Genomic DNA, 27202 nt, shown 5'->3' with positions numbered 1-27202 from the left:
AATCTGTTTCGGTCCAGTTAATTAGTTACAAACCCCTGAGCCACAGACTCAGAATTAAACAGAACAAAGCCCCAAGCCTCCGCATAGTTTGATGCAAGAAGAAACTTTTGTTAAACTAGGAAGTGCATATACATCATGATTTCCCAGTTTGAAATGCAAACTGGTGTACAGATGAGCCAACGGCATAATCGTTGATTCTGGATTCATGCCACATGTGTTAATGTGACAGTCTAGTGTCCCCTTATAATCCCCCCCCCCTTCTCTGACACTGGTTTCTCCTTTCAGAGGTGTGGAAGGGATTGGTTTTTGTATCCGTGGTTTGGCTCTGTAACGTAGCTTACACAGAGTACAGAATGCCTGTTTTTTATAAGATTTTCTGCTCTTCTGTTTTTAGGACAATGTAGATCAGGCTTCGGCTCATGGTCGGCGGGATCTGGTGGAACCGGGTTTCCAAGAACCATCTAACCGCATCTCCCTGAATCACCAAGGTAAGGAACAGTGGGTGGGAATCCAGGCTCCTCATTTCTTGTGCCATTTCTCCTTCTCACTAAAAAGAAAAAAGTTCTGGATGGTTGGGGGAGGAGAGCTGAAGAAATCGTTTTTTGTCACAACTGTTCTTTGAGCTACAGATGAAGATGACTGAGAACGTGTGATGCATCTCAAGCCTTGTAAACCAAACTGGGGTAGCTAGCCTGGGTGGCAGGGAACTGCTCCTGGTTTTAGGAGGGAGGAGCAGGGAAGCACTGAAATTGAACTCAATGTTTGTAATGTTAAAGTTGCCTTTAGAAAAATCTTTGACAGCCATAAGGAAGCGTTCAAGGTTCTGGCTCAACTTCTGCAGTAGCAGAAAAGAAAAGTATGTTTATTTGCTTGGGATGACAGAAATTCATCTCATCCAGGGAAAGAAAGTCCTGAACTAGACGCTGTAATGCTGGTGCAATAGTCTAGGTTCTGTAATTCAACAGGACTGTATATAAAAAGTTAAAATAAATCTTAAAAGTCTTTCTTTGCCAGTTTCTGTCTGTTCAGATAACTAAAAAAAGACAGTTACTATTATAGCAGAGACTTGTTAGCTCAGCTTTATTTTTTTGGCTTTGAAATAATTAATAATAGAAAGTGCCATCTTAACCAGTGAGCCCCCTTACCCTCAGGCTTTCTGATGGCTTAATTTGGAACCAAGTCCTTGAAGGTCATCTTCAAATGTTGTTTCTTCAGTGCAACAGCTAATAGTACTGCAGTCAGCACAAGGCTAATTAAACAAAAAAGATCATGAACATACTAGTTAAAATATTTGCCAAATTTGACATGCTTAACTTTTCTTTTAAAAATCTGCCGCCTTTCATTTGTCAAGGGCAGCAAGACTGGAATTCATGAATTGTAGATCCTCAAGACTATTTATGTTTCACAAACAAGTCCCAAAATGTAATGAGGATTGTTTTTTAATTTAGTCCCCTGTCCGTGCCCCAAGTCTTCCATTTTTTTAAAGCTTTCCTTTCAATTGAAAATAGAAGGTAACAGGTTGCCATCTTATCCAATCTAACACTTCTAGTAGCACAAGGCAGTGTGTTGTTGGCATGCTTGCATGCATACAGCACAGAGTTTATAAATTCTGTTTTTCTTTTGTATTAGAATGGTACTGTTACATTAATTTCACCTATCTTGGGATGTGCAAATCCTGGAGCAAATCCATATAGGTGGCTTCTGAAGCTATTTGTAAATATCCCCATTTATTCAAGGTATTTTTTGGGGAAACGCATCCTATGTCGGCTAAGTTCACACGTATCAATACGTGTGGCTGCTGCTTGTGAAGTCTGAACATTTATTGAAGAGACAGTTAATACTGCATTTTGATGGCAAAATGCCAGCTTTGCAGCCTGGCATTTTCCTACTTCCTTTCCAGATCCTTCATTTCCTCTATACTGTAGCACTGCAGGATCCACACAGTGTCACCTGATGTGTGGCTCTGCCTCAGCCACTTTGTATGGGCCAGTCTGTACGCAAACTGGCCCAAATGAATTTATGAAACAGCTATCTTTAAAGAGAACACTTTGCATAGTGGGTGCTGGTAGTTTAATGCCTATTTGTAAAGCAAGACCCAGTTAACATTTTTCCCAATACTTTCTGAAGTAAAGATCAATTTTGCACCCACAAATTGAGACTTTTTTTTTTCTATGTCAGCTGACTAACAACAATCAAATCCAGTATTTCTAAAATTGTCCTGATTTTGTTGCTGAAGTAGGTGTTTAGCACATTATTAATCATGCCTACCCCCGTGACCATGAAATGCTGTTATGCAAGTGGCGTGGATTAAGAACTGAAACCTGAGTGCCCAGTGGTGGCCTCTGATGTGGTGCTGGGCTGTAGCACTTCTGCCTTTTTGCAGTGTTGGAGGGAAGCAACGTGCCTTGCAGGCATGATACCTGCTGCTTCAGTGTTTTTTTGGAAGTGGCTGTAAGCGTGATGTTATGTCATGTCTTGTGTGTTTGTTCTGTCCAAGTGTGAGCCTCTACGCTCTTGCACAGCATACAAAATAGACGTTCCTGTCCAATAACTTGAAAGTACAAGTGTTTTAAGAGCTGCCGCATATTCCAGTAACTGATTAATGAATAGTACATAGGAAAATAAAACATGAAGAGCTTCAGAGGGAGTTGTGACGTGGTCTGAACTAGCTCTGATGCGCTCATATTAGTCATACAATAAATAGGAAGACTAGCTTATTAACATGAAGTGGGTTTTTAAGTTCTGTGGCAGATGTTTGCTTTGTTTTTTTTATCTTTACATTAAACTGTGTTATCCGTTACTTTCTGTTAAAACTTTGCTGCCATTGACTTAAATGAAAAACTTGAAGGGTAAACCTGTATCCGGAAGTAACTTGCAGGACCACAATCTGTTTGGTGGTATGTCTTGATGATGCTAATGATAAAGGTATCTGCAACAGGCTATGTCAAATTTTGCTTTGAGTTATATACAACATTACTTGCTGACATACCTTACAGCGACTAGCAGATCTAAAGCTTTTATTCCTGTGTTTGCAGGACTTTTAAGGAAAAATAATAGGCAATACTGAATATGAGCTGAAATTGTAGAAGGATTAGAATTGGCTAAAACACTTCATGCGTTAGATGCTCTCTGCATTTTTCCTTTTAGTGTGCTCTGCCTTAAATGCTGGAGCTGAACTCTGAGCAGCCGTACTTGCTATGTTATTTTATGTATACACTTCCAATTCATACCTGACCACGTTGCTCAGTGAGCGTGGCAGATTTGCCAGTTTCTGTTGAACATTAACTTATAGCCCTTTGCTTTTCACTGGGAGAGCTTTGGTACAAGCACTTGCAATTCTGAACCAGACCCTGCTTTCCACGGCCTATAAAAATGGTGATTAGCTTCCTCCTCCTAGGCATCTGAATCCCTTCAACACAAGCTGGAAAAAGAGCATTCAAGTGGAGACTGAGATATCCCTGCCAACTGTCCCCGCGTGAATAAGCTCTTTCTTGTGAAGGGTATTTCAAGTACACGTTTCCTGCTGAATCACTCTTTTTACACAAGCAGATGCTTTATAACTGTTCAGCTTTTAATTTTAAAAGAATATCTTGTAAAGATTGGGGAGCAGAGAATACTTTTTGTACAGTGAGGAGTCTTTAAAATAGGCACGTTCCATATGAAACGGGTGTAAAAAGTTGAGTGCAGATGGAACAGTTCAATAACTGCTTATGTGTAAGTATGCTGATAAACCTGTTTACTTTAACAATAAGTATTTTTATATCTAAGCCATAACTTAGTATTCACTTTTCAATGGTTCTGCTAGTTGGGCAAATTTCTTAAAGGTACTAAACGCAGAGAGCAGGAACGAGGATTTCTTACCTCTATGCCACAAAAGCTACTTCATAAGTTCAATGCAATAGGAAAGAGTGAGCTTCCTCCAGCTGAACAATACTAATATCCACTGATGTCCACTAATATCCACAGATACGCCTCAGCTACCTGTTGAAAGTTATAGAAAGTTAACAATATCCAGCCAGGATTTGGCATTTAATAAACAGCAAGTCAAGTATTTCTTGAGCAGTCCTTCCAGAAGCTGTAATTAAGCCTCTAGGCTTGGAGAAGAAAAATACATCTAAACTCCGTGGCATTTCCTGAAGAGTTAAGGAAGGAGTTTAAGAAACAAAACAATTATTTACCATCTTTAAAAACACTAAGAGGAAGTGAAAGCATGCTTAGGACGGGACAGGTATTGTTATTTTTCTAACTTTTTTCCCCTTCAGGAGCGGAATGTGGAGATGAAGGAAACTGTAGCCTCCTCGGCCATGTCTCACTTTGCAAAACATTTAGGACTCAGATGTTTAATATTTTGCAATGACAGGTTCTCAGTAGTGTGTAGCCTACAGTGTTTGTACCCCCTCCAGTAGCAAGGGGCAGAGCTGGGAAGCATAGTCGTGGTTTTAGTCAAAACACTTGCATTCACACAGAAATGCCAGTTGAGGCCTTTGGTAGAGGTGATGGGCTCCAGCACTCATTCTCCCTGCCCCATCCCAAAGGATGCTACTGGTTCTCCTCTCTCCCCAAGCACCTTGGCAGTGCAGCCTCCGTTCCTCTTGGTTGAGCGCCCCGCTGTGTGGTGCCACCAAAGTTAACCTTGAATGTGTCTCGCTAGCAAGACAAGGCTGTCCTGTGGATTTACCTGCGCTGCCTAGGAGCAGCCTTGCCATATGAAGTATGATAGCAAAATACATGATGCTACGGAAAACTGTAAGCCCAACTGAATTTGTTTAGTCCCAGACGCCAGGAGGGTTTGACCTGCCAGCCATGCCACGGCTGTTTCTCATCTTGCTCTGTACTTCTGGGTTTTTCTTTGTTGAGGCGTGTTTCGGAGCTCATTTTTCTGTTTGTTTTTCTAGCAAGCAGCAAATAGTGCCAACTGCAGTCCTAGCCGTGAAGTTTATGGGCAGTACCTTTTGTTGGTACTCGATGTGTACTTTTTGAGGTTGTGTAGCTGCTTCTTAGTCAGGATTTTGAAGCCAGGCGTAAATAAGATGCATTCTGTCACCTTGACTTTGTGTATGTTTGTACTTGTGGGATGATTGTTGGTGTCTATACAAGTGTGTTTTGCCATGAGTCTGTGATGAAAGATCTATTTTCCTTTTATTAATGCATTCATGTGCGGCCCTCCTCTTCTGAGGCGCTCTTGGCTCATGTTGGACTTGATGCTTTTTGTCGCAGCAGTTTGCAGACAGAGCCGAGCTGAATATTGTGGTACCTCTGGCTTCATAGCCAGGCGGCTTTGGCAGCAGAAAGAAAAAAGTGATACAAGTTGTTTTAGCCCACAGCTGGGCTTTGTCAGCTTGGTCGTGGTAGGAAATCTTCCCTGCACAGTGAGACAATGAGGATGCCGTGGTTACAAATCAGTCGTCATTAGGTTTCTGTGGCGTTCCTGCTCATATGTACAGACGATGTGTTCCCACCAAACCTGGAGGGATCCAGAGCAGCTGCCAACTTGCATTGCACTGCAGCCTATTCTTGAGGTAGATGCTCTCCTGTATCTTGCTGGCTATTAACTGATACGTTAACTTTTATAGAGATGATAAAAGTCAGCAACAGTGGAAACTACCATTCTAACATGCTGACTGGGTCCAAAAAACACAAGCCCATGTAAATACTTATGGACTTTTGAGTGAGTATGGACTTAGATGAGGTATTATGATGCTTAATTAAGATTTAGCCTGGAGAAATAATCTTCTGTAGCCCTCTTTCTCCACCATTGCTGCTATTACCTGCTTTTAATATCTTGTCTTTTGCATCTGCCTCGGGATAGGCACGTGAGGTTGAGGCGATTTTGTTATTCATTCGGTAGCTGAGGAGGAGCGTGTTTAGCCAGTGCTACTGCTGATGTGTTTCAGTTGTGGGATCCCACTGGGATGAGTCAGTTATTTGGTGTATCAGAACTAACCCATGTTTTTGCAGAATCCAGCTGGTACTGAATTGAAAATGCAGAGTGAAAAACAGATAGTCTTGTTTGTATTGCAGAGACAATACCAAAAGCTGCCAGACATTCATGAATTCTCATGCTTTGTATAAACGTTGTTGTCATTGTCCAGCCTTAGAAAAAAACCCCACCATTAGTGCCAAAAAGATTTACACTGACTACCCCTACGCAAAGAGCTGAGCCCCCGCTTCCTGCCTAGCTCATTACAGTACCTTTGTCTTGTTTCGGAGAAGGCTTCCATTGTACTTGGTGATGAATCTTGTTAGCACAGTTACTAGGAGGGCACCCATAATAGCTGTGTAGAAGTTTAACTTCTCTCATTATATTAGTTCTCAAACCCTTGGGCTGACAGAACTCTGAAAAAAAAATAAAAGAGAGATGGAAAGATAAGGCAAAGTGGGTTGGTGTTTAGTACAGATAATTTCAGAGATTTGCAGCAAGCTACAGGGAGCCAAAACAGACCCACTGATTGAGTCGAGCAGGAAGACTCTGTATGTAACAAGGCTGCTAATGAAGATCCAGTGAAATGAGAAGAGACAGACCAAAAGTAGTTTAAAATGCTGCATGTTCAGAAAAATTAATTTGGAGGTGACTGATGGATTTTCTTTTATTCTATTTTTTTAATTTTATTTTTTATTCTATTTCATATATAAACTTTTTAGTATCAGCTTCGCAAGTCTTCAATTTTGGACATATTTAAAATTAAATGTGTCCCTCTGAAGCCACCTGATATGAATAAAAAATGCTCTAATATCTTATAGTTGAGAAGCATGGTATTTTTAAGCCTCTATAATCTCTCAGGATTCCGTGTGTCCTTCAGGTAAATTTCTCTGAGGAGGTAGGATTCAGTGCAGGGAAGGAGCCCTCCGTCTTGGTTGCATAAGGTGGAATATGTTTTGCCTTGGGGCCTTTATTCATTACAAGTGAAGAGGCAGAAAAAAATAGAGAATTCTAAAGTAAGCCTAAAGCAGGAAGTATTACAAATTTAAAAATTAATCTTCCTTATTTACGTGACTGTGAAAGTAAATTTTAAGCCTGTTTTCTTCTGTGGCTGATGGAAAGATGGTAGAGTTATTACCAGGTTTATAAGGAACTTCTTGCCGTGTTGGAGGGGAGATGGTTGCTGGGGCAGAGCGGTTGCACTGGGAGAGCAGGGGGAGCTGGGCTGGGGAGTTGGGTTCTTTGCTCAAGGTAGTCCGTAATGTACCATACCCATCCCTCGGGGACTGCAGCTGTGTAGGGGTGTGACATCTGAGAAAGTGGTGGGGTTTTTTTTTCCTATTAAAGATAGAGGTGTTCCTTTTCCTCCACCTTCTCTTTCAAGATTTGTATCTTCAGTTATCACGGGGCCGGGGTGGGGGGGGGGGTGTGTGTGTAAATTCACAAGGCGTGACTTTTGGGTGATTAGATGTTAATTTCTTGTTACTGTTAAATCTTGTCTGAGGCTTTGGGAGGGCAAGGTGTAAACTGGGCACCTGGGTGGGGTGATGCTGTTGCTTCTTTCCAGAATCCTCTCAGTGCAGGAGGGCATTTACCTCCCTCCCTCCTTATAGAATCATAGAATTGGTTTGGTTGGAAGAGACCTTAAAGATCATCAAGTCAAATGGTTAACCTAACACTGCCAAGTCACCATGAAACCATGTCCCTCAGCACTACTACATGTCTTTTAAATACCTCCAGGGATGGTGACTCCACCACTTCCCTGGGCAGCCTGTTCCAGTGCTTGATAACCCCTTATGTGTTCCCTATTGTAGAACAAGTTGCCTCAGTACTAGTATAAGCCTAAAATGATGACTCTTTAAGAAACTCAGCAATAATCAAATAGGGAGAGGGAGACCCTGTGAAATAAATTGTAAAATGAAATGTCCTTTTGAATTCACTTTTGTCTTTACAATTATGGGATGTGCATTTCCTGCTAGCACTGAAGCAGAGCTAAGACTAATTGTTGGAGTAGTCATGATTTTGCATCCTTTGGCTAGGTAATGCAAGGGGTAGCCTAGGGATGTCATAGAATCATAGAATCTGTTAGGTTGGAAGGGACCTTTGAAGGTCATCTAGTTCAACCCCCCTGCAGTAAGCAGGGACTTCTTCAACTAGATCAGATTGCTCAGAGCCTCATCAAGCCTGGCCTTGAATGTCTCCAGGGATGGGGCGTCCACCACCTCTCTGGGCAACCTGTTCCAGTGCCTCACCACCCTCATTGTAAAGAACTTCTTCATAATGTCTAATCTAAACCTACCCTGCTCTAGTCTAAAACCATTGCCCCTCATCCTATCGCTACATGCCCTTGCAAACAGCCCCTCCCCATCTCTCCTGTAGGCCCCCTTCAGGCACTGGAAGGCCGCTATAAGGTCTCCCCAGAGCCTTCTCTTCTCCAGGCTGAACAACCCCAACTCTCTCAGACAGTCCTCATAGGAGAGGTGCTCCAGCCCTCTGATCATCCTTGTGGCCCTCCTCTGGACCCGCTCCAACAGGTCCATGTCCTTCTTGTGCTGAAGGCTCCAGAGCTGGAGACAGTACGCCAATTGGGGTCTCACAAGAGCACAGTAGAGGGGGAGGATCACCTCTCTGGATCTGCTGGCCACAATTCTTTTGATGTAGCCCAGGATGCAATTGGCCTTCTGGGCTGCAAGCACGCATTGTTGGCTAATGTCCAGCTTTTCATCCACGAGTACCCCCAAGTCCTTTTCCGCAGGGCTGCTCTCTATCATATCATCCTCCAGCCTCTATATCAGCCTATATACCCTGATAATGAGGGTTGTCCCAACCCAAGTGTAGGACCTTGCACTTGGCCTTATTTAACTTCATAGGGTTTGCTCGGGCCCACCTCTCTAGCTCGTCCAGATCCCTCTGGATGACATCCTGTCCCTCTGGCCTGTCAACTGTACCACTCAGCTTAGTGTTGTTGGCAAACTTGCCAATGTCCTCTCTTCTTGTCCCGGGGCTGTGCGCTCTTGGACATCTTGCAGGAAAACTTTCTTCCTGTGCTGCAGTTATCGCACAAGAACCTATTACAAGCACGTTACAAGTGTCTGCTCTGTTAGCGGGAGGCGAACGTGCACATGGTGTATTTGTTTACGGTTGGCATGCTTCCCCAGAGGTATATCAGCTCAGCTGGCTGATGTCATCGGTGCCACAAATAGTTTCTGTGCTGCTGCGGCTACTCCAGTTGTGTCGGGGGGGCTGGCCGCCTGCCGAGACCCCGGCTGCCTGGTGTAACAGCCTGGCCGGTGGCTGCTGGGGAGGAACAGCACCTCCAGCACCTCGCGTGGGCTGTGGGAGGCTTCCCCTGAGGAGAGCAACCTGCCCTTCATGGAGGTGACGTTGTCTGAGCTTTTCATCTCTGGGGCTTGAGCTCGTGAGTCCCATGCCTCTGTTGGAAATGGTGTGCTTGGGGAAGCTCAGATACCAGAGGGAAACTAGTGTCTCAGTACCTACTTGTGCTTCTCCCAGGTACCTGAGCTGAGCTCATTTCTTGGGTGCTTGTCTCATGTCTTCTGTGAGCAAAAAAAGTACAAAATCCTATGGGTAGTGTGCTCTCTCCTCTGTAAATGTATTTACATAGAAACTTGCATCATCCCCATCTTTTCTCTAAGCAGATAGCTAAAGCAGAGCCAAGTGCGATAGATTTCACTATTTTTAAATTGTTTTATATACTTACTTATTTACTGTCCAACAGGGATGGGGAGACTTGTGGTCTCAGATTGTCCTCTGCCACCTAGGTGGCTTATTTCTTCCATTTGAATTAATGATCCATAATTGAGCTTAGTGATCTGAAATACCATCTTCTAATTTAATCAGTACAAGCTAACTGTAAGTTCTTGGGATGAGCTCATACATTTTCTGGAATAACTTTATTGCCTTTATGTTTTGTTTTGTAATCTGACTAAATTTGTACTGTCAAGATGTTAGGAGAGTGGAAGGATGGGAATTAATACTATCAGCAAAGGCTCTGTTGATAGCTTCTGGATGACATTTTTAATGTGGGCAAGTAGAATTCTTGCCTGTGCCAGTCCACCATCTTCCTCCACGTCCTTGGGTTCTGCATATTCTTCCCTGTTAGGGGACATGCTTTGAGTGTATTTGGATTTATGTAAGAAGCTTTTGAACCTTCCAGTGAAGGTGTTATAGCCAAACGTCAAAACATGGCGGTGGGCACTTAAATAATCTAAATACTAATGAGCTTTCCAGCTAGGAAAGTTGATTTATTATGTAGCCTGTGTAGTTTTTAATCATGCTGTAACAATGGCAGTTATTCAGTAAAAACAGTGTCTCTGCAGCATCAGAATATTAACTTCAAATTCTGACACCTTAACCAAAATCAAATCCTAAATTTCAAAGGCAGTTTGACACGTAAAGGGGAAGGGTGTATTTAGAGATGGAAACGATCCATACTCACTGCAGTGATGCTGCCTGTATTGAAATACTTCTTAAAAGTATATTTTCGAAAGTGTAAGTATCTCTAATTTTTGAGATAAAAGTACAATGTCACTATGCGAGGTCAGCTTTAATGGACAGAGAACTGCCTTTCAGTATCTGATTACATGGAAAGCTCTAGGGCACTAATCTGGTTTCATGACTGTTGTGTCCAAGTCTGAAATAAAGCTATTCTTATTTGGACATTTAAGAGTGTCACCTATAAACAGACTGGAAATTGATTGCCATTTATCTGCAATGCATATAATGTTTGAAATTACTGTGACTGATTGGGGGGGCTATTTTCTTTTTTAAATCTGACTACTTCAGTAAAATCTCTATCAAGAGCACAGCGTTACTGTACGTCTCTGTACTTTCTGAAGGCAACGGGGGAAAACAGACCCCTTTTCCTATGAAACTTACTTCCAGGAGTGTGGTAGCTGTGGTGTGGCAGAGTGGAGGCAGTTGCAATGCCAGAAACTACTCCCTGAATTCTTGAGATGGGCTGGACTTGAGCTTCGCAAGAAACCTTTTAACAGCCTTAGTTCACCAGTGCATTTAGCATTTTGGGGACTATATCTATATATATCTACATATATTTATTCCCCTCCCAAATGAAATCCATTTAACTCCTTCAGATGAAGCCGTGAGTTACTCCCACCCTCATTTCAAGCACACTGAACTGATTTTTGTCCTGTCTCTGGTCAGCCATGCACCTTTGATCTCTCTTGTGATGGCAGACAATTTCTAATAGCTGACACAATGCAGCCCTCTTGTCTGCAAACAATTCTGGGAGACGTGTGTTCAATTTTTAGGTTTTTGTTTTCCCCTGACCTTCAAGGTTATATTTTTGGTCTCTATTAAAGTAGTGAGAGGGTGGAGAACAGGCAGTACAGCTCTCGGTTTCCTTTCATTGTTTGTCCTAACGATAAGTGTCCTAACCTTTGGTTTCTGTCTATTCTTTCCAGTGCCTCAGGTGGAGCAAAATATAAATTAATTTACCTTTTTATGAGCTCCATCCTCTAAGTAGAGCTTTTATCATCTTAGGAATGAATACAGAAATACACTTTGCTTCTCTTTTAAAACATAAAAATAATTAAATAAAAAAATAACCAAGAAATGTCTAAATCTGTAACACTTCAGGGGTAAAAAGCAGAATGAGGGTGAGGTAAGACTCGTTCGCAAGAGTGAAACGGGGCGTATTTGTGATAACAGCAGTTCTCCCAGCAAAGACTTCTGTTGCTTTAGGATTCCCTGCGATTCAACAGCTTGTTGCCCTCCCTTTTCACTTGTTAGCTGGTCTTAGAGGAACAATTATAAATGCGAAATGAAAGTTGGCTTTTTGCTTAAAAATCTAATGGATTTTAAAAGTTGTCTGACACTGTTATGGCAAATGTAGGTTAAGCAGTCTGGACAAGTATAGATTCAATTTAAGGTTTTAGTATCCTTTTCTACATATTAGAACGTTTTTCGTGAGCTTATGAACTGGAAAACTAGGATTGTCACATAAAGACATAACACATCTTACAGCTGAGAGGAAAATGCCCAATTCAAGTTGCAGCTTAAACATCGTCTTTCTTAGAAATGCTTTTTCTCATCTGTTTATAAAAGAGATTGGTTCTGCCAAATGACTGGGAAGTTGAGGACTGTGGATTTTAAGATTTTTCCAGCATGGGAACGTATTTCCTTTAGTTGAGACAAACAAGTTGCACTGGAATGTGCTCATGGTCTGTATCAGCAAGTACAGCTTAACTTAGTTATGTGAAGAAGAATATATACTGTGGTATGTCTGAAAACATGGATGTCAGTAAAAATACCTGGCTAATAAATTTTGGTGGTGTTGGGTGAATGTGAAAGTAGGCTTTCTTAGTGGCAAAACTGTGTTTACTTAAGTATCAACATTATTTTCTGTGTTTAAAAAAAAAAAAGATTAAAGGTTCATGACTGAAGTCAGACTTAGGAAAGTGAGAATAGTGTAAAACGGGACAGGGTTTGATTACAGCAAGCAACACGCTGGTTCTTTCTCTACGCCCAGCATCTCTGCAGAGTGTACTGCCTGTGCCCACAGCCAGCCAGCGCTCGCTGAAAGAAGGCCATTTGAAGGCAGCCAGTGGCCTCGGGCCGGCTGCCTACCTTTTTGATAGCAGGGTCTTTGCTGGGGTGATGATTCCTTTTTCGGTCATTTTGGAAGATGCGTGGAGTAACAAACGCCTGAAGTCTGCGCTGTGGGGTTGCACAGAAACTCTTATGCTCATATGCGAATGAGCAATTGTGAGCTATAGCAATTAATGATGGCAGCAGCAGGCCTGACTCACATGTGTTGTTAGTTAGCCATCTATACCTCGGGCAGGTATAAGCTGCTCAGAATAATGGGACTCACTGGAGGGTTTGATGAAACTGGGCCACAGAAATGGTTGCAGGACGCTGCTAAGCGTACATTTCTTCACATGAGCTCACAGAAATAGTGATGAGCTCCCCATTCCATAACCCCCTTAGCCAGAGTTGGGAAATACATGCTGGGGTTGGGCACTGTGCCTGTGCGGAGCGGGGCAAAGAGTTAGAAGAGCTCGTTCAACAAATGAACTGTTACATGGGATGAAACAAGTCACTGTAGATGTCTACCTACATTTTCTCCATCAGCAAAATTAGGATATTGCTATTGTAAAACTTCTGTCAAGTCTGTGGTTAAGATCTGCTTCGTAGTGTGCGTGGTATTTTTGAAGATGAAGTCCCGCTTTGTTCACGGTATTAAGTTGAGAGCCGGTTCTGAAGAGATGAAATCAAGACTGAAATGTGAACGTACGTGAGGTTGTATCCTAATAGATAGGGTAAACCATAGATTGTTACTTTGACGTGGTGTAGCCTTTCTGTAGATTGACTTGGTGTATGCAGTGTATAACATGGAAGTGGTGAAAGATAATGCAGCTTCTAAGTACTATAAATGTGCTTTGATTGAAGGTGCATAATTCTTGACTTGCAGTAGGGAGGGGGTCAGTGAATTAAGCTGAAGGGTAGTTGAAGCTTTCTCTTTGTGCATATGGGAGTTGAAATCAAAGTTGGGAACAGTGACCAGCCTTGCAAGTTGACCTTGGAACACATACTAAAAAGAGAAAAAAAAAAAAAAAGGCATTAAATGTGGGATAACGAGATAAGGGAAAACCACTTGAGGCATAAAGCACAGTGAAAAGCCATGCAGTTTCTTTAAGATGGTTTTAGTATGTAGCTGAAGTGAAACTATTGAAAGAGACGTAATTCATTTTCATTACTGTAGGAGCCAAGATGTCTACTAATACAGTATTTATGTTTGTGGTAATATCTTTCCACCATTGTGTATCTCTGTTAACCTTCTGTTTAAAAAACCGACCAAACAAAGCAAAACAAAAAAACCTCTCAACCCTCCCTCTGTATGGCAATAGTGCCGAGCTGTTTGGGCCAGGATACATGTCTCCTGCTGTGTTAGGCTGCTGAAATACAAAACAGAAAGATCTCTTTCTGAAGAGCAAGTTTAGAGATGAATCTGGCAGATTGTTGGCTCCAAGGCAAATTGAGACTATCGGGGAGAAATTTGTTGAAGGCACGGCTCGGGTGAATGCCCCCTTTCTTACAAGGAGGGTGTTCGAGCAAGAGGACTTGGTGATCGCGGTGCTGATGGCTTTGCCCTGAAAAAAGATGTCCTTTCAAGTCGGCTGTTCTCAGACCATTTACATTCCCCAAGGCCTGGTGTCTCCCAGGGGTTTGGTGGTACAGCTGTGCTGGCACACTTCCTAATGTACTTGTAATAGCGAAAAAACACTTTCTCTGAAGGAAGTTTATTCTGGTTTGACAAGTGAAATGAAATGCAGCAGTAAAAGCATTCTTAGACACTTATATGGGGCTAGAAATACAGATATTTTAACACGAAAAGCAGTTGAAATGTGGAGTTATTTCGACTGAATTGGTTTTCAGCAACCTTTCCTTGTATTTCAGGCAAACCTGCAGATCTGTACAGAGTGAGGGCAGTGAATTCAAGAGGTTAACATTGAATGTTGCATGTGTCTTAGCTCCAGCCTGGAATTAGTCCTTTTGATGTTTGTGCCATACAAACACAGAGGAACGCTCAGCCCCCCACTGACAAATCTGACACAGAAGGGATAGAGAAGAAATGCTTTTGTACTACTAAGTTGGTGGTTTCGAATCTGTGAGGTGGAAGAGAGATTTTTAGTGCTGTGGGTTGAGTATCTTTTAAATAGGCCTGGAAGCAACTTAAGGATTAATCTGTCCCCAAAAGTTTCATAGATATAGTATTACCAGTGTAGATTTGTGATCTCTTTACAGTGTTTCATACTTTTAATGGGTCCTTGTATATATAGATTCAGTTGTCCTGGAAAAATGATACTGCTTGGCATACCTCACTCTATTCACTGACCTGATAGGAGCAATGTGGGAGCTTTTCACACATTAATGAGTCCCTAACTGAAAAACGTCGGTCAAAATACTTGACATGTCTCATGCAGGCATCTAGATTACTTCAAGACGCATTTTATTGAAAGCATGTGGGAAGAGAAACTCTTCTAGTGCATCCTCAGTTTTGGAGGGGCCAACAGACAGACTAGCTAATGAGGGCAGAACTGAGGGGTGGTGTTGCCAGAGTGGACACTGTATAGATTAATATGGTAGAAAAGAGCATAAGTGGCGCTCAGTGAAATGGTACCCACTGTGGTGAAAGAAGAAAACAGGAATCTGAAATTTATTTGAATCAAGGGCAAAAGAAAGTGTTGCTCTTCAGCTGATGGAAGATAACTCTCAAAATTAGTTAACTGGAAGTTGGAAGGAAGCCCATGTGGGATGTCCACTCTGGAGGACTGCTGGGGATGGAGAAAACTTTGAAGCAGATTCTAGTTCTTTACACGGTGCAGAAGCTCTTAGTGCAGGTCTTTCCTGTTCTCAAACTGTATGCTGGGGTTTTATCCTTTTTTATGATTAGAGTTAAGAATGTATGGGTGTGTAAACACATCAAGAAGTGTAATGAACCTTCATTTATTTTTTCCTACGAAAACTTTAAAATATTTTTAGGTGACTGTACATTCTGATGTTATGCTGCAGCTGCTGTGGCTTGTGCTTTGTCTATTTGTCAAATAAGGAAACAAAGTCCGTGCTTGTTTCTTTCTTTTTGTAGTCAGATGGTCCTCAGGTTCATCTAAGAAAAGTCTTTTGATTTTTTTAACACGGAGTAAAATAGCAAAAGATAATATTGTAATGTAAATAATGTAATGTTGCATTATTTATGGTGTCTGTAGCTTTGAAAAAATCTTGCGGTGTTAAGACTGCCCCAAAATGAACTGGAACAGTACACTTCTGTAACTCTGATTTCTTACATTGTCTATAAAACAAATATACTAAGCTTGGGACTTGTATTAAGCTCACATAATAAGAGGGGGGAGAAAAAAAAAAAAAACAAATTTCACAGCTTACTAAGACAAGCAAAATCTGTAGAAAAGAGACTGTTGTAATTTGATGTCAGTTCTGCACTAGAATTTTTCACCACAGTGCAGCATTGTAACAATAAACCTCAGTCATCACTGTCTTTGAACTTATCTGACTGTGATAAGCAGTACAGTATTTATTTCTGCCTTTATGTAAACACTGTGCTGCAAGTGGTTCATGACAGCATTTCAATATGGCAAGCTGTGTCATGTGAGGATACTTTAGAAATGCGTAAGTTCAAAGCAGCTGACATTCTTGCATTGAGGATGAAGAAGGTTGTGGCACTTCTCTTAAAGCCAAGAAGCTTCAAGGGGAAGATCAATCTGAATTTGTTAATTTATTTAAGTCTCTTTGTGCCTATTAAAAAGGACAAGATTCTGTCAAGCTAGTTGTATTTTCAGCTAAAAAAAGCAGGACTTAAATGGGGCAAACCAGCTAAACAAAAAAAAATAAATCAAAATATAGCATGAGATGTAGCTAAATTTGGAGTTCTTAACAGCAAGCAGCTGCTTAAGTAATTAAGGTATATAAGGTGCTACTGACCAAAGCAATTAGTATGTAATTTCATTAATGGTATTAGGATTGCAGTAACAATATTTAAGTCTTTCTGTCCAAATCAAGATTGCGGGCAATTTGTGACATGTACAGCATGAGGTTAGAAGCAGTGCAATGTTACGGTGTGTTACAGCACCACTGTCTGAGTGGATGTGTAACTGCGCAAGAACATGTCTTAAACTGCCTCTGTATCTTGTTAACACTCCTAATTGGTATATGTTGCTTGCAAGTTTACATATACGTGCACTTGTAAATTTTTATAAGCTTGTATGTTTGTAAGTTTATATATAAAAAAAGGCTTCATGAGGACTGCTAATTTTTTTGTTTGTCTTTGCAATTCAGTTATGAGTTTACAGCTATTCGCAGCAATAGAGAATTACTCTTTTTGTGTATGTTTTTGTGGTTTGTCCTTAAGTGGCTGAAAAATCCTGGAGAGCTCAGGCATAGGAAGATATTCCAAGTCCCTCTGAAATCTACAGTGCTGCAGATGATGGGTTTCTAAACTGCGAGGTCTGCAACTCAAAGACGAGTGGATGATGTGCCCAGCGACCACAGTTAGGTAGCTTCTATCCTCGAGAATGAGCATAATTATTCTTCAGAAGGTGACAACGAGTTTTAGAGACCAGGTAGAAAAAATACACGTCAGTGAGTGAATCTGGAATATACTGAAGTCCGAATGCAGGCCACCTCCAAGGCAAGGGTGGCATTGCTGAAGAATCAGTTGAGTCAGGCAGCCGAAGCACTGAAGGCTTGCTGCTGGGAGGAACACCAGCGGGTATCGCTACCATGGCGGTTAACCTGTTATAAAGCCATTGAGAGAAGTCCTTCAGAGCGTGAAGGCTTTACAGCAGCACTTGTGGCCTACCTTAAGCTCTCTCCTCTTCACATGTTGCCTCTTTTTAGGTCTAGGGCTTTCTAGGTCTATAAATATGTGGGCGTGCTTTTGGCGGAGGAACCAGTCTTTTCTGCTTTTCTGGGCTGTATTTCAGATGTGAAACGGAGCGAGGTGAGCAGGTTGTCTAACCTCTTGCGGGCGCTGAACCTGCACCCATGGGTTTTTGGGGCGCCTTTCCTAAGAGGAGGGTTGGGGGGGTGGTGTTGGGAGGCACAGAGCTGGACCTCGGGGCCCCGCAAGCTCGTTTGAGCGTGCCGACGACGTCCTTGTCAGGCAGGGTGAAGGACGTGGAGAATGCCTCCTAAGAAGTGATGGTCTGTTGACAGAATACTCTTGGGGGGCAATGTCTTGTGTCCTGCTCCCAGCGCTGTTTTGCTGGGTGTGGGAGGAGGTGAGTCCAGGCCCGGGGCGTGGGGTGTCCCTACCCACCGCCTAGTGAAAACCGACCAGGTGGAGAAGAGCAGCAGGCTGGCTTCCCAAAATCACGGGGCACCCCTGAGTTCCCGAACTGGGAATGCACACTCCTTGTAGTCAGGCTTGTGGGACTCATGCGGAGAAATGCTGTAATGGGCAAGTTGGTTTTGACTCGCGTCAAGCTGGGGTGAATCTTCTGTGCAGCCCACCTGCAGCATTGGCTTCTGGGGGAGCCTGATCCTGACTTCTTATAACCGGTGTGGTTTACCTCTGGGATATTAAATTGCAAAGGACCACACTTCGAATAGCTGATTTAAAAAAGGAAACTTGGATTTGGTGAGTCTGGAAGAAACGTAAATATATTTCTGTTTTACTTAGGCCTAGATAGATCTAGGCTGAGGTGATCACTCTTCACTGAAGATTTGAATGGTAAATTCAGATTACTTTTGTATCACTGCTGCTCTAGGGTGATTGACTGCAATGATTTGGGTTTGGTGTTTTGTTTTTTTTTCCCAGGGTTTGGGTTGGTTTTGTTTTTTCCATGGTTTCTTTTTTGGTGGTTGTTGTTGTTTGGCTGTTGGTTTGGTTTTTTGATTTTTGTTTGGGGTGGGGTTTTTTTGTGTGTGTTTTTCTTTTGTTTTTGTTTTTTTTTTTTTTTAAAGTTGGCTAACAGGAGCTCTTGGGGTCGGTGTAGTCACGGCAGAGGGAGGCGTCGCAGAGCTTTTATAAACACCTGATTTCCGCGTGTGGGGTAGGGATGCCTTCAGCAGTGGCTCCACACTGCCATTTGGGATGCGACTGCAGCAATATGCTCTGCCATCTGGGCATCCGTACGGCGGGACTGTGTGGCGTTCCCTTCTTATGCAGCCGGAGGTTCGCGCTTCGTTACAGCAGTAATTCCTCACAAATTACCTGCCCTTTGCTGGCAGGTCCAGGGGACATCTTCTTGTTCCTCGCCCAAAGGGACTACGTGATTTTCCGACACAACAGCTAGGCTTGCTCGAAAGGAGAGCGTAAAATAGACAGCTGACTCAAGGACAAAGTATATGTGTGCAGATGAAATTAAATGCATGCCCCAAAACGTTGTTCCCTTAGTAGGGCAAAGAAATGTAGGGAAAGCTTATATCGAGGTGCTGCCAAGGCAATACGAGGACATCAGATGGCAGCCACCTTGGTCTGTGAAGGGAGGTGAAGGTAGGCAAGCGTGCTCGATGTTACTTGTAGAGGTGCCAGGTTTGAAAGTTCCGGGTTGGGGTCTCTTAAGGGGCTTTTTTGACGCAGTGTTGCAATTCCAAACAACTCTCCCCCAGTTTAGTTTCTTGTCGATAATTTACCAAATTGGCAATTGGAGTTAATACTAAACTGTTAAGGCAACTGGTAAAAAAAGCCAAAATTAATCTGGCGTTGACTTTGTTTCTGTTCACTAAACTCTGACTAGAAGTACTTTAAATATGAAATATTCCTGTTGTCTGCCTTGTAAGTACATGGGTCACAGCTAGGTAACTATTATGTGCTGAAAACGCAATCTTTAATTAACGTAGAGGAATAGCTGATTCATTAATTGCCGTGTGCAACTTTTGGAACTTGTATTGCATCCTCTTAAATATGCTTTCTAAGCCAGCAATAAACCTGTTCAAAGCAAATTTTGAACCTCATGATTTAAAGTTAGTAGGATTAAAGGTTAGCTTGGGTATCAAGTGATGAGGTGCACGCCTAATTTAATAATAATAATGTTTCAGCATCAGCTCTGTGGACCCATCGCTTCCTGCAGAGCAACGCTAACGGACTTTTGGGGTTAATCTGACCACTCTTCACTCCAAAGCTTGCTTTAAGTTGTGGTGGAGCGGCCTTGAAACGAAGCCCCCTGATGCAAGAAGCCTGGGGTTTGCTGGCTGCCAGGCGGGGATGTTCCCCGAGCAGGCGGGCGATGCTGCGGCCAAGCAGCCGCCGGCAGTGGTGCCGGAGCAGGCAGGGCAGCGTCACAGGCTTTGGCTGGAGCTACACAGCAGCACGTATAGGAGGTTATGCACGACATTTCCTGGAGCCGGGATAAAGCTTGGGCTTTCTTGGCGGGATGGGAGGGACTAATCCCTGCAGTGGTACTTACATCGATTTGCAAGGATTGTTCAGCTGGGATTATTCGGCTGGGTATTACGGTGTTTAATCAGGGAGGGAAAATATAGGTTCCCTAAAGGAAAGCAATAGATGCTTTCACTGTGTTTTTAACTTTGCCTTTAATAGCTTTAGACTTGTAAGACATGTGGTAGCCCTTCTCATCTGTCTGAATCTTTAACTCCTTTTTGAACTGTGACTTGCCTATTAGTGTTGTTTATTTGTGTATATTTGATTTGCACTTTATTTATTTATTTTCCTCTGACACAGGCAATAAAAAAGTTACCGAAGTAAAACTTCAAGAAGCATTATGAGTAGAAATGTGTATATAAGAAATGATAGAATAAATTTTGAAAAAGTAATAATTTTCATTCATGTAAGCATAAGGCAAACACACAGTATTTTAAAGCTTTTTATTCAGTTTCCTTAATGTAAAAGTATGTAATCTTAATAAAAATGCACTAAACCTGACTTTTGCTGTGTCAAATTGAAGCTCTCACTGATACAGGATATCCTCTTAAAGGCATTCACCCGTAAGTATGACTGTCTAATATAAGATGCAGTCTGCCAAGCATTTACATTGTGCTTCGTGAGTTCTGACATGAGTGTGCCTTAATAGCTCAGTAGGTTAACATGGTTTTCCCCGTTATCTGGAAAGATTAAGTGGATTTTCTTTGCTGTTGTGTAGGCTGCACAGACTAGGAGCTGTTCTGCTGCCCGGGTGTTACCCCAACCACGTCCTCCTGAAGAACAAGTGATGGTCTTTCTGTAATCATCATTTTGGGATGTATTGCCAGAGTGTTCCATCCCGGTTTTGCTATAGAGGTGATGCACCAAGATTGAAGCATCCAATTAACCTTACCAGGAAGTCTTGAATAGAGAATCCCTGAGTTGCTTGGTCTGTGTGTGTCTCATGCATCCAGTAATGCTTGCCCTCTTTTTCTTTTCCTTTTTTTCTTCCCTGAGTAAAGAAAGGGCCACAATAAGGCTATAGGTGCATGACTGTTCATTGCACAATTATGACTTAAGCTTTAGGTTTTCCTCTGTTCGTATCTCCTTTGTCTCAGGGAAGTCAATCTGGCCCGCTCGTCCTGTGGTGTATCGCGTCCTTCACCACTGCAAACGCTCCGTCCTTCTCGAGGGTTTTTTGAGGATTAGTCTACTCTGATGCCAGGTTTGGCCTTGGAAAGAATACCCCATTTTGCCCTCTGTGGTGGTGCTTCTCTCCTCAGTGTATGTTTTTTCCTATCCTCTGGGTAGCTGAGGCTGTTTTGGGTTTTCTTCTGTCTTGATAAACCCAACCAAACAAACGCTTTCCTTTTAAGATCTTTTTTAGTCTTTTTCTTAAACTAATGAACTAAAAGTAGGTGACATGAGAAAATGATGCAGGGAAACCACTGAACCTAATGTTCGTAGAAGAAAGCTGCAGATGTTACCAGTTTCTTGAAAATTAATCTTCTGACTGGATTTTGTAATCAACTCAGGAATGACAATTTCCCAGAGGTCTACTTAACATTGGATTCTGTTTTAAGTGATCTGTGTACTCAGTATTTACAATAAAGCGGTGGTTCTGCAAGCACTGGCCTGCAAAGAGGGATTTGAAAGGCTGGCAGTTGCTGGTAATTGCTGTTGTCAGGATCTCGTCCATCAGCGATGGCTGGGCAAGGGTGTGTGGTGTGCTCACCCAACAGGAGCCCGTCCGTCCCACTGTCTGTGCAGTCACATGGGGTCAGCTGGTGTCCTATTTGACTTTGGGTTCAAACTTTGACCGGATCCTTGTTTTAGGAATGTATGCAATTTTTCTACATTGTTGGGTTTTTTTTTAAAGATGCAAATTTCCTACTAGAAAATCGGTATCAGGAAGATGGAATCCCAACTCGGTGTTTTTAAATGAGGTGTGGGGGCCTGGAAAGGTGACTGGCCATAACTTACATATTTTATCTTACCTCTTATACTTGTAAGAAAGCTGGTATGTGTATGCCTAACCAGCATTCTAGATGTTTTAGACGTTTTCCTCGGGTTTCAAATCCCTCTTTCATAGAGATGCCGTTAGTGCTTCAACACCTGTCCACACCTTAGAGTCAAGTGAGGGCTCAGCAGTGGTGGTGGTGATGATACCCACCTACAGCAATCATCTGTTGAGGCGGCCAACATCTGTCCAGTCCACAAAAGGACCAATGTGAATCTGCGGTTCTTGGGTTAGAAATGGGAACGTGCACGCTGGGAGGTGCATTTGAATGTTGTCTGTTAATAATTGCAGCCTCATCAAAGGGCAAAAAAACGTTAAAATCTTCTTCAGAGACGTACTTTGCCTTAGCTTGTCTCTGGAATTAAACAAACAAACCCTCCTTATCCACCCCCCTTCCTCCTTCCAAATGCCTAGCTTTCATCATCTTTACTCTTTATGATGTCAGGCGTAAAGCGTGTTAACTGAACAAGAACGGAATTTTCCATTTTTTCTAACCATTTTTCCATTTTTTTTCCCATCAGAACTCCTGAAACTTGTTTTATGTGGTAAGGACTAGTCTGAGGGTACAACTTCATTCCTTCCTGCTGTAGGAAACCTATATCCAGTTGTACCTGTTTCTCGTTAACGCTATGATTTTTTGACTAACGCCTTTCATATGTAGCTTATTTCTATAGTTGTTACCTAGCAACATTAATTTTATTCAAGTTTGTTTGTGTCTTCTATTTCAAGAAATCAATCGGGTGTATTTTAAGAATGTTTGTGGAGTCCAACCATGAATCTTTAGTGAAGAGGTGTTTATCAAGTGAATTCTCTCCAGTACCTGTAATTAATGTACATGCGTTTGGTGTTAGCCCTCCCGGCCTTACTGGCAGAAATGCAATTAGATGCATGTGGGATTTAAAAATTACCCAGAGAATAGTGGAGCAGTCGAGAATTCGCTCTTGACTTCTCTGTGTGGCATTTCAGCGCTTTCAAAGCGCGTAGATGCCCATCTCAATTTCATGCGTTTACCAACCAGCATCTCTGCTTCTTGCCCTTCTTTCTACAGCATGGTCCATTTAGCATTTTGGAAGCTGTACAAGCACTGATGTGACATTTTATAGGCCAGCAACCGTAGTTACAGTACAAAGTAGAGGATTTCATTTAAGCTGATGAACGTTAGAAAGCTATAAAGGACAGGACTCTTCAGTGCACGGTCCCATAAGGGGACTTACAGAGTACATAAATTTCTGGAGTTCTGGGGTTCAGGCTTGTCAATTTTAATTCAGACTGACTGCCGTGGAGCTGGTGATGTCTCTATGACACAGAGTTGGGTTTGTGTCTTCTGCCTTCACTTGAAACAAACAAAAAAACCCTCTAAGCTTCTATGTTCAACCAAGGCAATCTTGATATTTTTATAACTGGCTCTGGCAGCAGACCCGGAGAACAGTGTGAAAGCACAGGGTTTGCAAATGTTTTTTCATGTTGTATTTTTGTTTCTTTTGCAAAACTACAGTCTGTACGTAGTTTTTAGTAAAGTAGGAGGGGAGAGATTGCATAGCATTGGAGCTGGTATTGGGAAGTGGAGGGTGTCATTCAGCTGCAGCATTGCTGTAGAGGTCACCGTGTGTTTTCAAAAAAATGTAAGAAATCTGCTTATTATCACCCGCCTCCTGTTGCATGAGTCTCTCAGAGGTGTAGAAGCTGCCAGGTACTAAACGCATGCAACTGCATCGGGGCTGTAGGTAACTGTTTCAGTGTCCAAGAACTGCGAGTGCGAATAGGCAGCTGGTGCCTGTGGGGTTAGTGGAAGCTGAAGCAGAGTATGGAGGGAGGTGAGAGATTTGTGTAAACACAGCAAATGTAGTTACAAGCTCAGAGGGAGAAAGTAACAGAGGAGTATGAGTGTTACCTAGAGTGGACTGATTTGTGCGTTGTTACAACTGTGTGTTGTCAGCGATGGTATGTTTTCAAAGAGCTTTAGTGGTTGGAATTTCTGAAAAATCCTACCAAAACAGCATTTGGACACGGCACTGGAGGGACATGCTGCAGTGCTCTTGTGCAAGGGATCCCCTTAAATAAGGGGTTATTTCGTAAAAGGGCTTTGTATGCACAGTGCTGTGGTAATCCTCACCTGCGTTTTTGATCATAAACCATGTGTTTTCCACAATACCAAAAACCTTGCAAAACATACTTGCACCGCCAATACGAATCAGAATAATTTACATGTGGTTTTAAGAGGTTTGAAACAGGATGTTGAGGTGGATACCACAAGTATTTTAGGTGTCTTTTTTTCTCTTATAAATTCTCGTTAAGTCCTTGTGATCACTTTGATGTAAATGTATTTTCCCTGTATTACCTATCATTTGGGTAGTGTTTCCACTGTATCATCAATGCAGGATGCTAAGGTATGCTAACTGTACATTCCTTTTCTTTCGCTGTTTATGTCTGTCTCCTTGAGGGTTAATTAATGTGTGCAGGGGGGCCTGCTAACCACTTCGATATCATCTTCTACTGAGTTAAACTTGAGTGAAATCTTACATTAGTTATACCTCAGCTTCTTTGCTTTGTCAAGCTGGATCTTGAATGTGCTGCACTGAAAATCATTTTGGGGAACTGATTGCTAGAGTTAGACTGTCAAATAGGAATAGGTGATCGATGAACAGCTGCCTTACTGTAATGTCAAACACTTGTTTATATACATGCTGTTAGGCTTCATGTATCAGACTTACTTCCATGGCGGCACAAAAGGAATATAGCCTTCTTACAGATCTGCTGAATTCCTAGTAGCGCTCACATCAGTCTTCTCTGTGAACTGATACGAGGGATAATGCTGGATAATTACATTCTCAAATTAGCAAACAAGATGGAAATTATGTGTGTATGTATATGCTTTTTAAAATCCTCTTAAATCACAGCTTGCTTAAGTCCTGTGATGTTCTTCATAGTATTCCTGTGAACTGCAGGCGATATGTACAAGGGAAGGGTGTTTGCTGGGCTGCCATTTAGAGACGTGAAATGCATCCTAGTCTGTAGTCTAAAGCCGGAATTCCTTCCATGTTCAGCTTTTTTTCAGTAAACAGAATTTCTGCAGTGCAGTGAACCCCTTGACAGCCGTGGAAATACCTGATTTCTTTGGGAGGCTGGCACGGATGAGGCTGAGCAGGACTCATTTCAGCTTTACGTTGCTTCAGAATAAGAGGGATCCTGCGTGGTCCTGTTAGCTGAGCTTGACATGTCAAGGCCAGCAACAACCAAAATAAGAAAATAAATAAAGATCGGGGGGACAGAGAAGGGCTAGAAGCAGAAAGACAAGTGGGACGTGGCTAAGCACAAATTAAAGTTTGCTCAGGCCTAATTTAGGGGTTATCATCCCTCCTGTGGTATGCTCGAAAACATTCAAATGGTATTCAAAGTGCTTTTGGTTTTGTGGAACGTGATAGCTTAGCTCACTAGCTCACTAGAGGTTTTATAAGAGTTTTCTTCTTTCCTTGAATTGAACTTTTAAATTTTTTCCTGTAATTGAAATAATGATTTACTTTACCAAAAATATTACTTGCAACATCCAGTGGAACTGGTTTGTGAACAAAGCCAAAGTTTAACAAGTTGTGGGCAAAGAAGCAAAACGAAGTTCAGACAGCTGCCAGTATGTGCACTTTGGTTCTAGTTTGGGAAGGAACATTGCTCTCAGACTGGAGAGAGAGAGGTGGAGGACAGCATCTGTCGTTCTCATTGGTCAGTCTGGCCCAAACCATGACACCTATCCACCACCAGATGTATGTCAGAGCTAGGTTTTGCCAGTGTTTTCCTTTAAAAATGACTTTCAAAAGCAAAAGGCTGCTTGCATGTTTGTTCGTGGAAGTGAGAAGCTAGCCTCTATGCTCTCCAATTGAGAGCTCTTCTTTCAAGAGAGTTCACTTTCATACTTCTTGATCTTACGGCAGAATTCAATGCAGATGAAGGAAAATAGCCTTTAGTATTGCTGGATGCACATGTCTGCAAGACAGCTGGAGAGCTGGAGGCTCCTTAGCTACCTGGAGCTACAAAGGTGCTTCCTCCAGGTCAGTTGCAAAATTCATGTGTGCATACTTAGAGGACCAGTGTGATACCATGCTGGCTCAAAGCCCAGTGATTTGCAAATTTTGCTGCTGATGAACACCTTTTGGTTGGTTTGGCTTTTTTTTTTTTTCCTACCTAGGGTGATGTTGATAGAGGCTGTATCTCACTGCTTGGTAGAGAAAAAAAACTTTGAAGGATTGCACTGTAGATGAAATATCCTTCTGAACAGTATACCTGCAAATGGTTCAAGTGGCTTAGAAATCCCATGGATGGCTTATTTGAGTTTTATTTAGTTAAACTCTATAGAGGGCCATCACAAGTAACATACCGGATTACTTGGCAGGCTGAGACATCTGCTGGCACTTCCGAGGTAGGCTACAGCAGTGAGGTTTCCTATTGCAGCGTGCTGAAATCTCTCCAAAACATAATGGTATTTAGTAGTAAATGCTATTGTATAGAGATGAAACTGTATGAAATTCAAGATTGCAGGCTTTGTCTTCAAAAAGCTTAAGGATTTGCGCTCCTGCAAAAGTTTTATAGCAAGACTGAAGACTATTATTAGCAGTGCTGCACCCGCAGAGAAAGGGAGCTGACAGAGGAGTGAAACCAGATTCTGGACTTTAGTACAACATATTATTAGGAAAACTCTATATGCACCTTGTCAGGTGCCTGTCGTGTTGGAAATTGAATTTAGGTGTGTAATTGATATGCTTAAAAGCCTGCTAATGGTAATTCAATGCTCTAAACCATGTACTTGGTTTGCTTGGTCTTTTGCATGAAGTGCCTCATTTTATGCATATTAGACTTCATATTACACCTTTGTGCCTATTTGATTATTCAGGGATAGCTTGAGCTGACTTTTAATCATTCCTCCAATGTTACAATCATCTGAAAACTTAATGATCTTGCACGCTAATAGCTTTGCCTAAGTTGTTAATAAATTAGCACCCTTGGGGACCAAGCTGTACAGACTTCCCCAGAATGTACGCCTTGTCTTTCTCCCCTTTCTGCTTTTCACCCTGCTAAACAATTGCTGTTAGTTGCTGTAATTTACTCCATGACTCTGTGGCCAGGGTCTGTCTTTTATGTCTCCTTCATCCAACCCCTAAGCTTTTACTTGACAGCTATCTGACACCCTACAGCTTGGTTTTGTGGTACTTTAGATGAATGATAAAATTCAAAAGCCTTGTAATTCAGCCTCTCCCTCTTTATACTCCTACTCCTGTGGTTCCCTTGTGATTGCTCAAGAAGTGTTTTCGATATGTCCTCTCCAAATAGGATAAGAATCTGGAGGATGGAATGAAATTTAAATTGCAACTCTGTCTCGAGTTCCCTAAAAATAGCAGGAAAATTATTGTAG

The 27202-nt window shown here is 42.1% G+C and overlaps 1 protein-coding gene across 2 annotated transcripts in view; it reads left to right on the top strand.

The window, feature by feature from the left end:
- The window catches only part of GRB10 (growth factor receptor bound protein 10), a 152785-nt gene that overhangs the window by 63565 nt on the left and 62018 nt on the right, over nt 1-27202 (top strand). For both annotated transcript variants that reach the window (XM_074576294.1, XM_074576295.1), the window contains exon 3: nt 395-488. In XM_074576294.1, coding sequence (XP_074432395.1) covers nt 395-488 — 94 coding nt within the window. The remainder of the gene's footprint in view (nt 1-394; nt 489-27202) is intronic.

Source organism: Larus michahellis, chromosome 2 (genome assembly GCF_964199755.1).
Source record: "Larus michahellis chromosome 2, bLarMic1.1, whole genome shotgun sequence".
Classification (NCBI taxonomy): domain Eukaryota; kingdom Metazoa; phylum Chordata; class Aves; order Charadriiformes; family Laridae; genus Larus; species Larus michahellis.
This window is presented reverse-complemented; position numbering and strand designations above follow the sequence as displayed.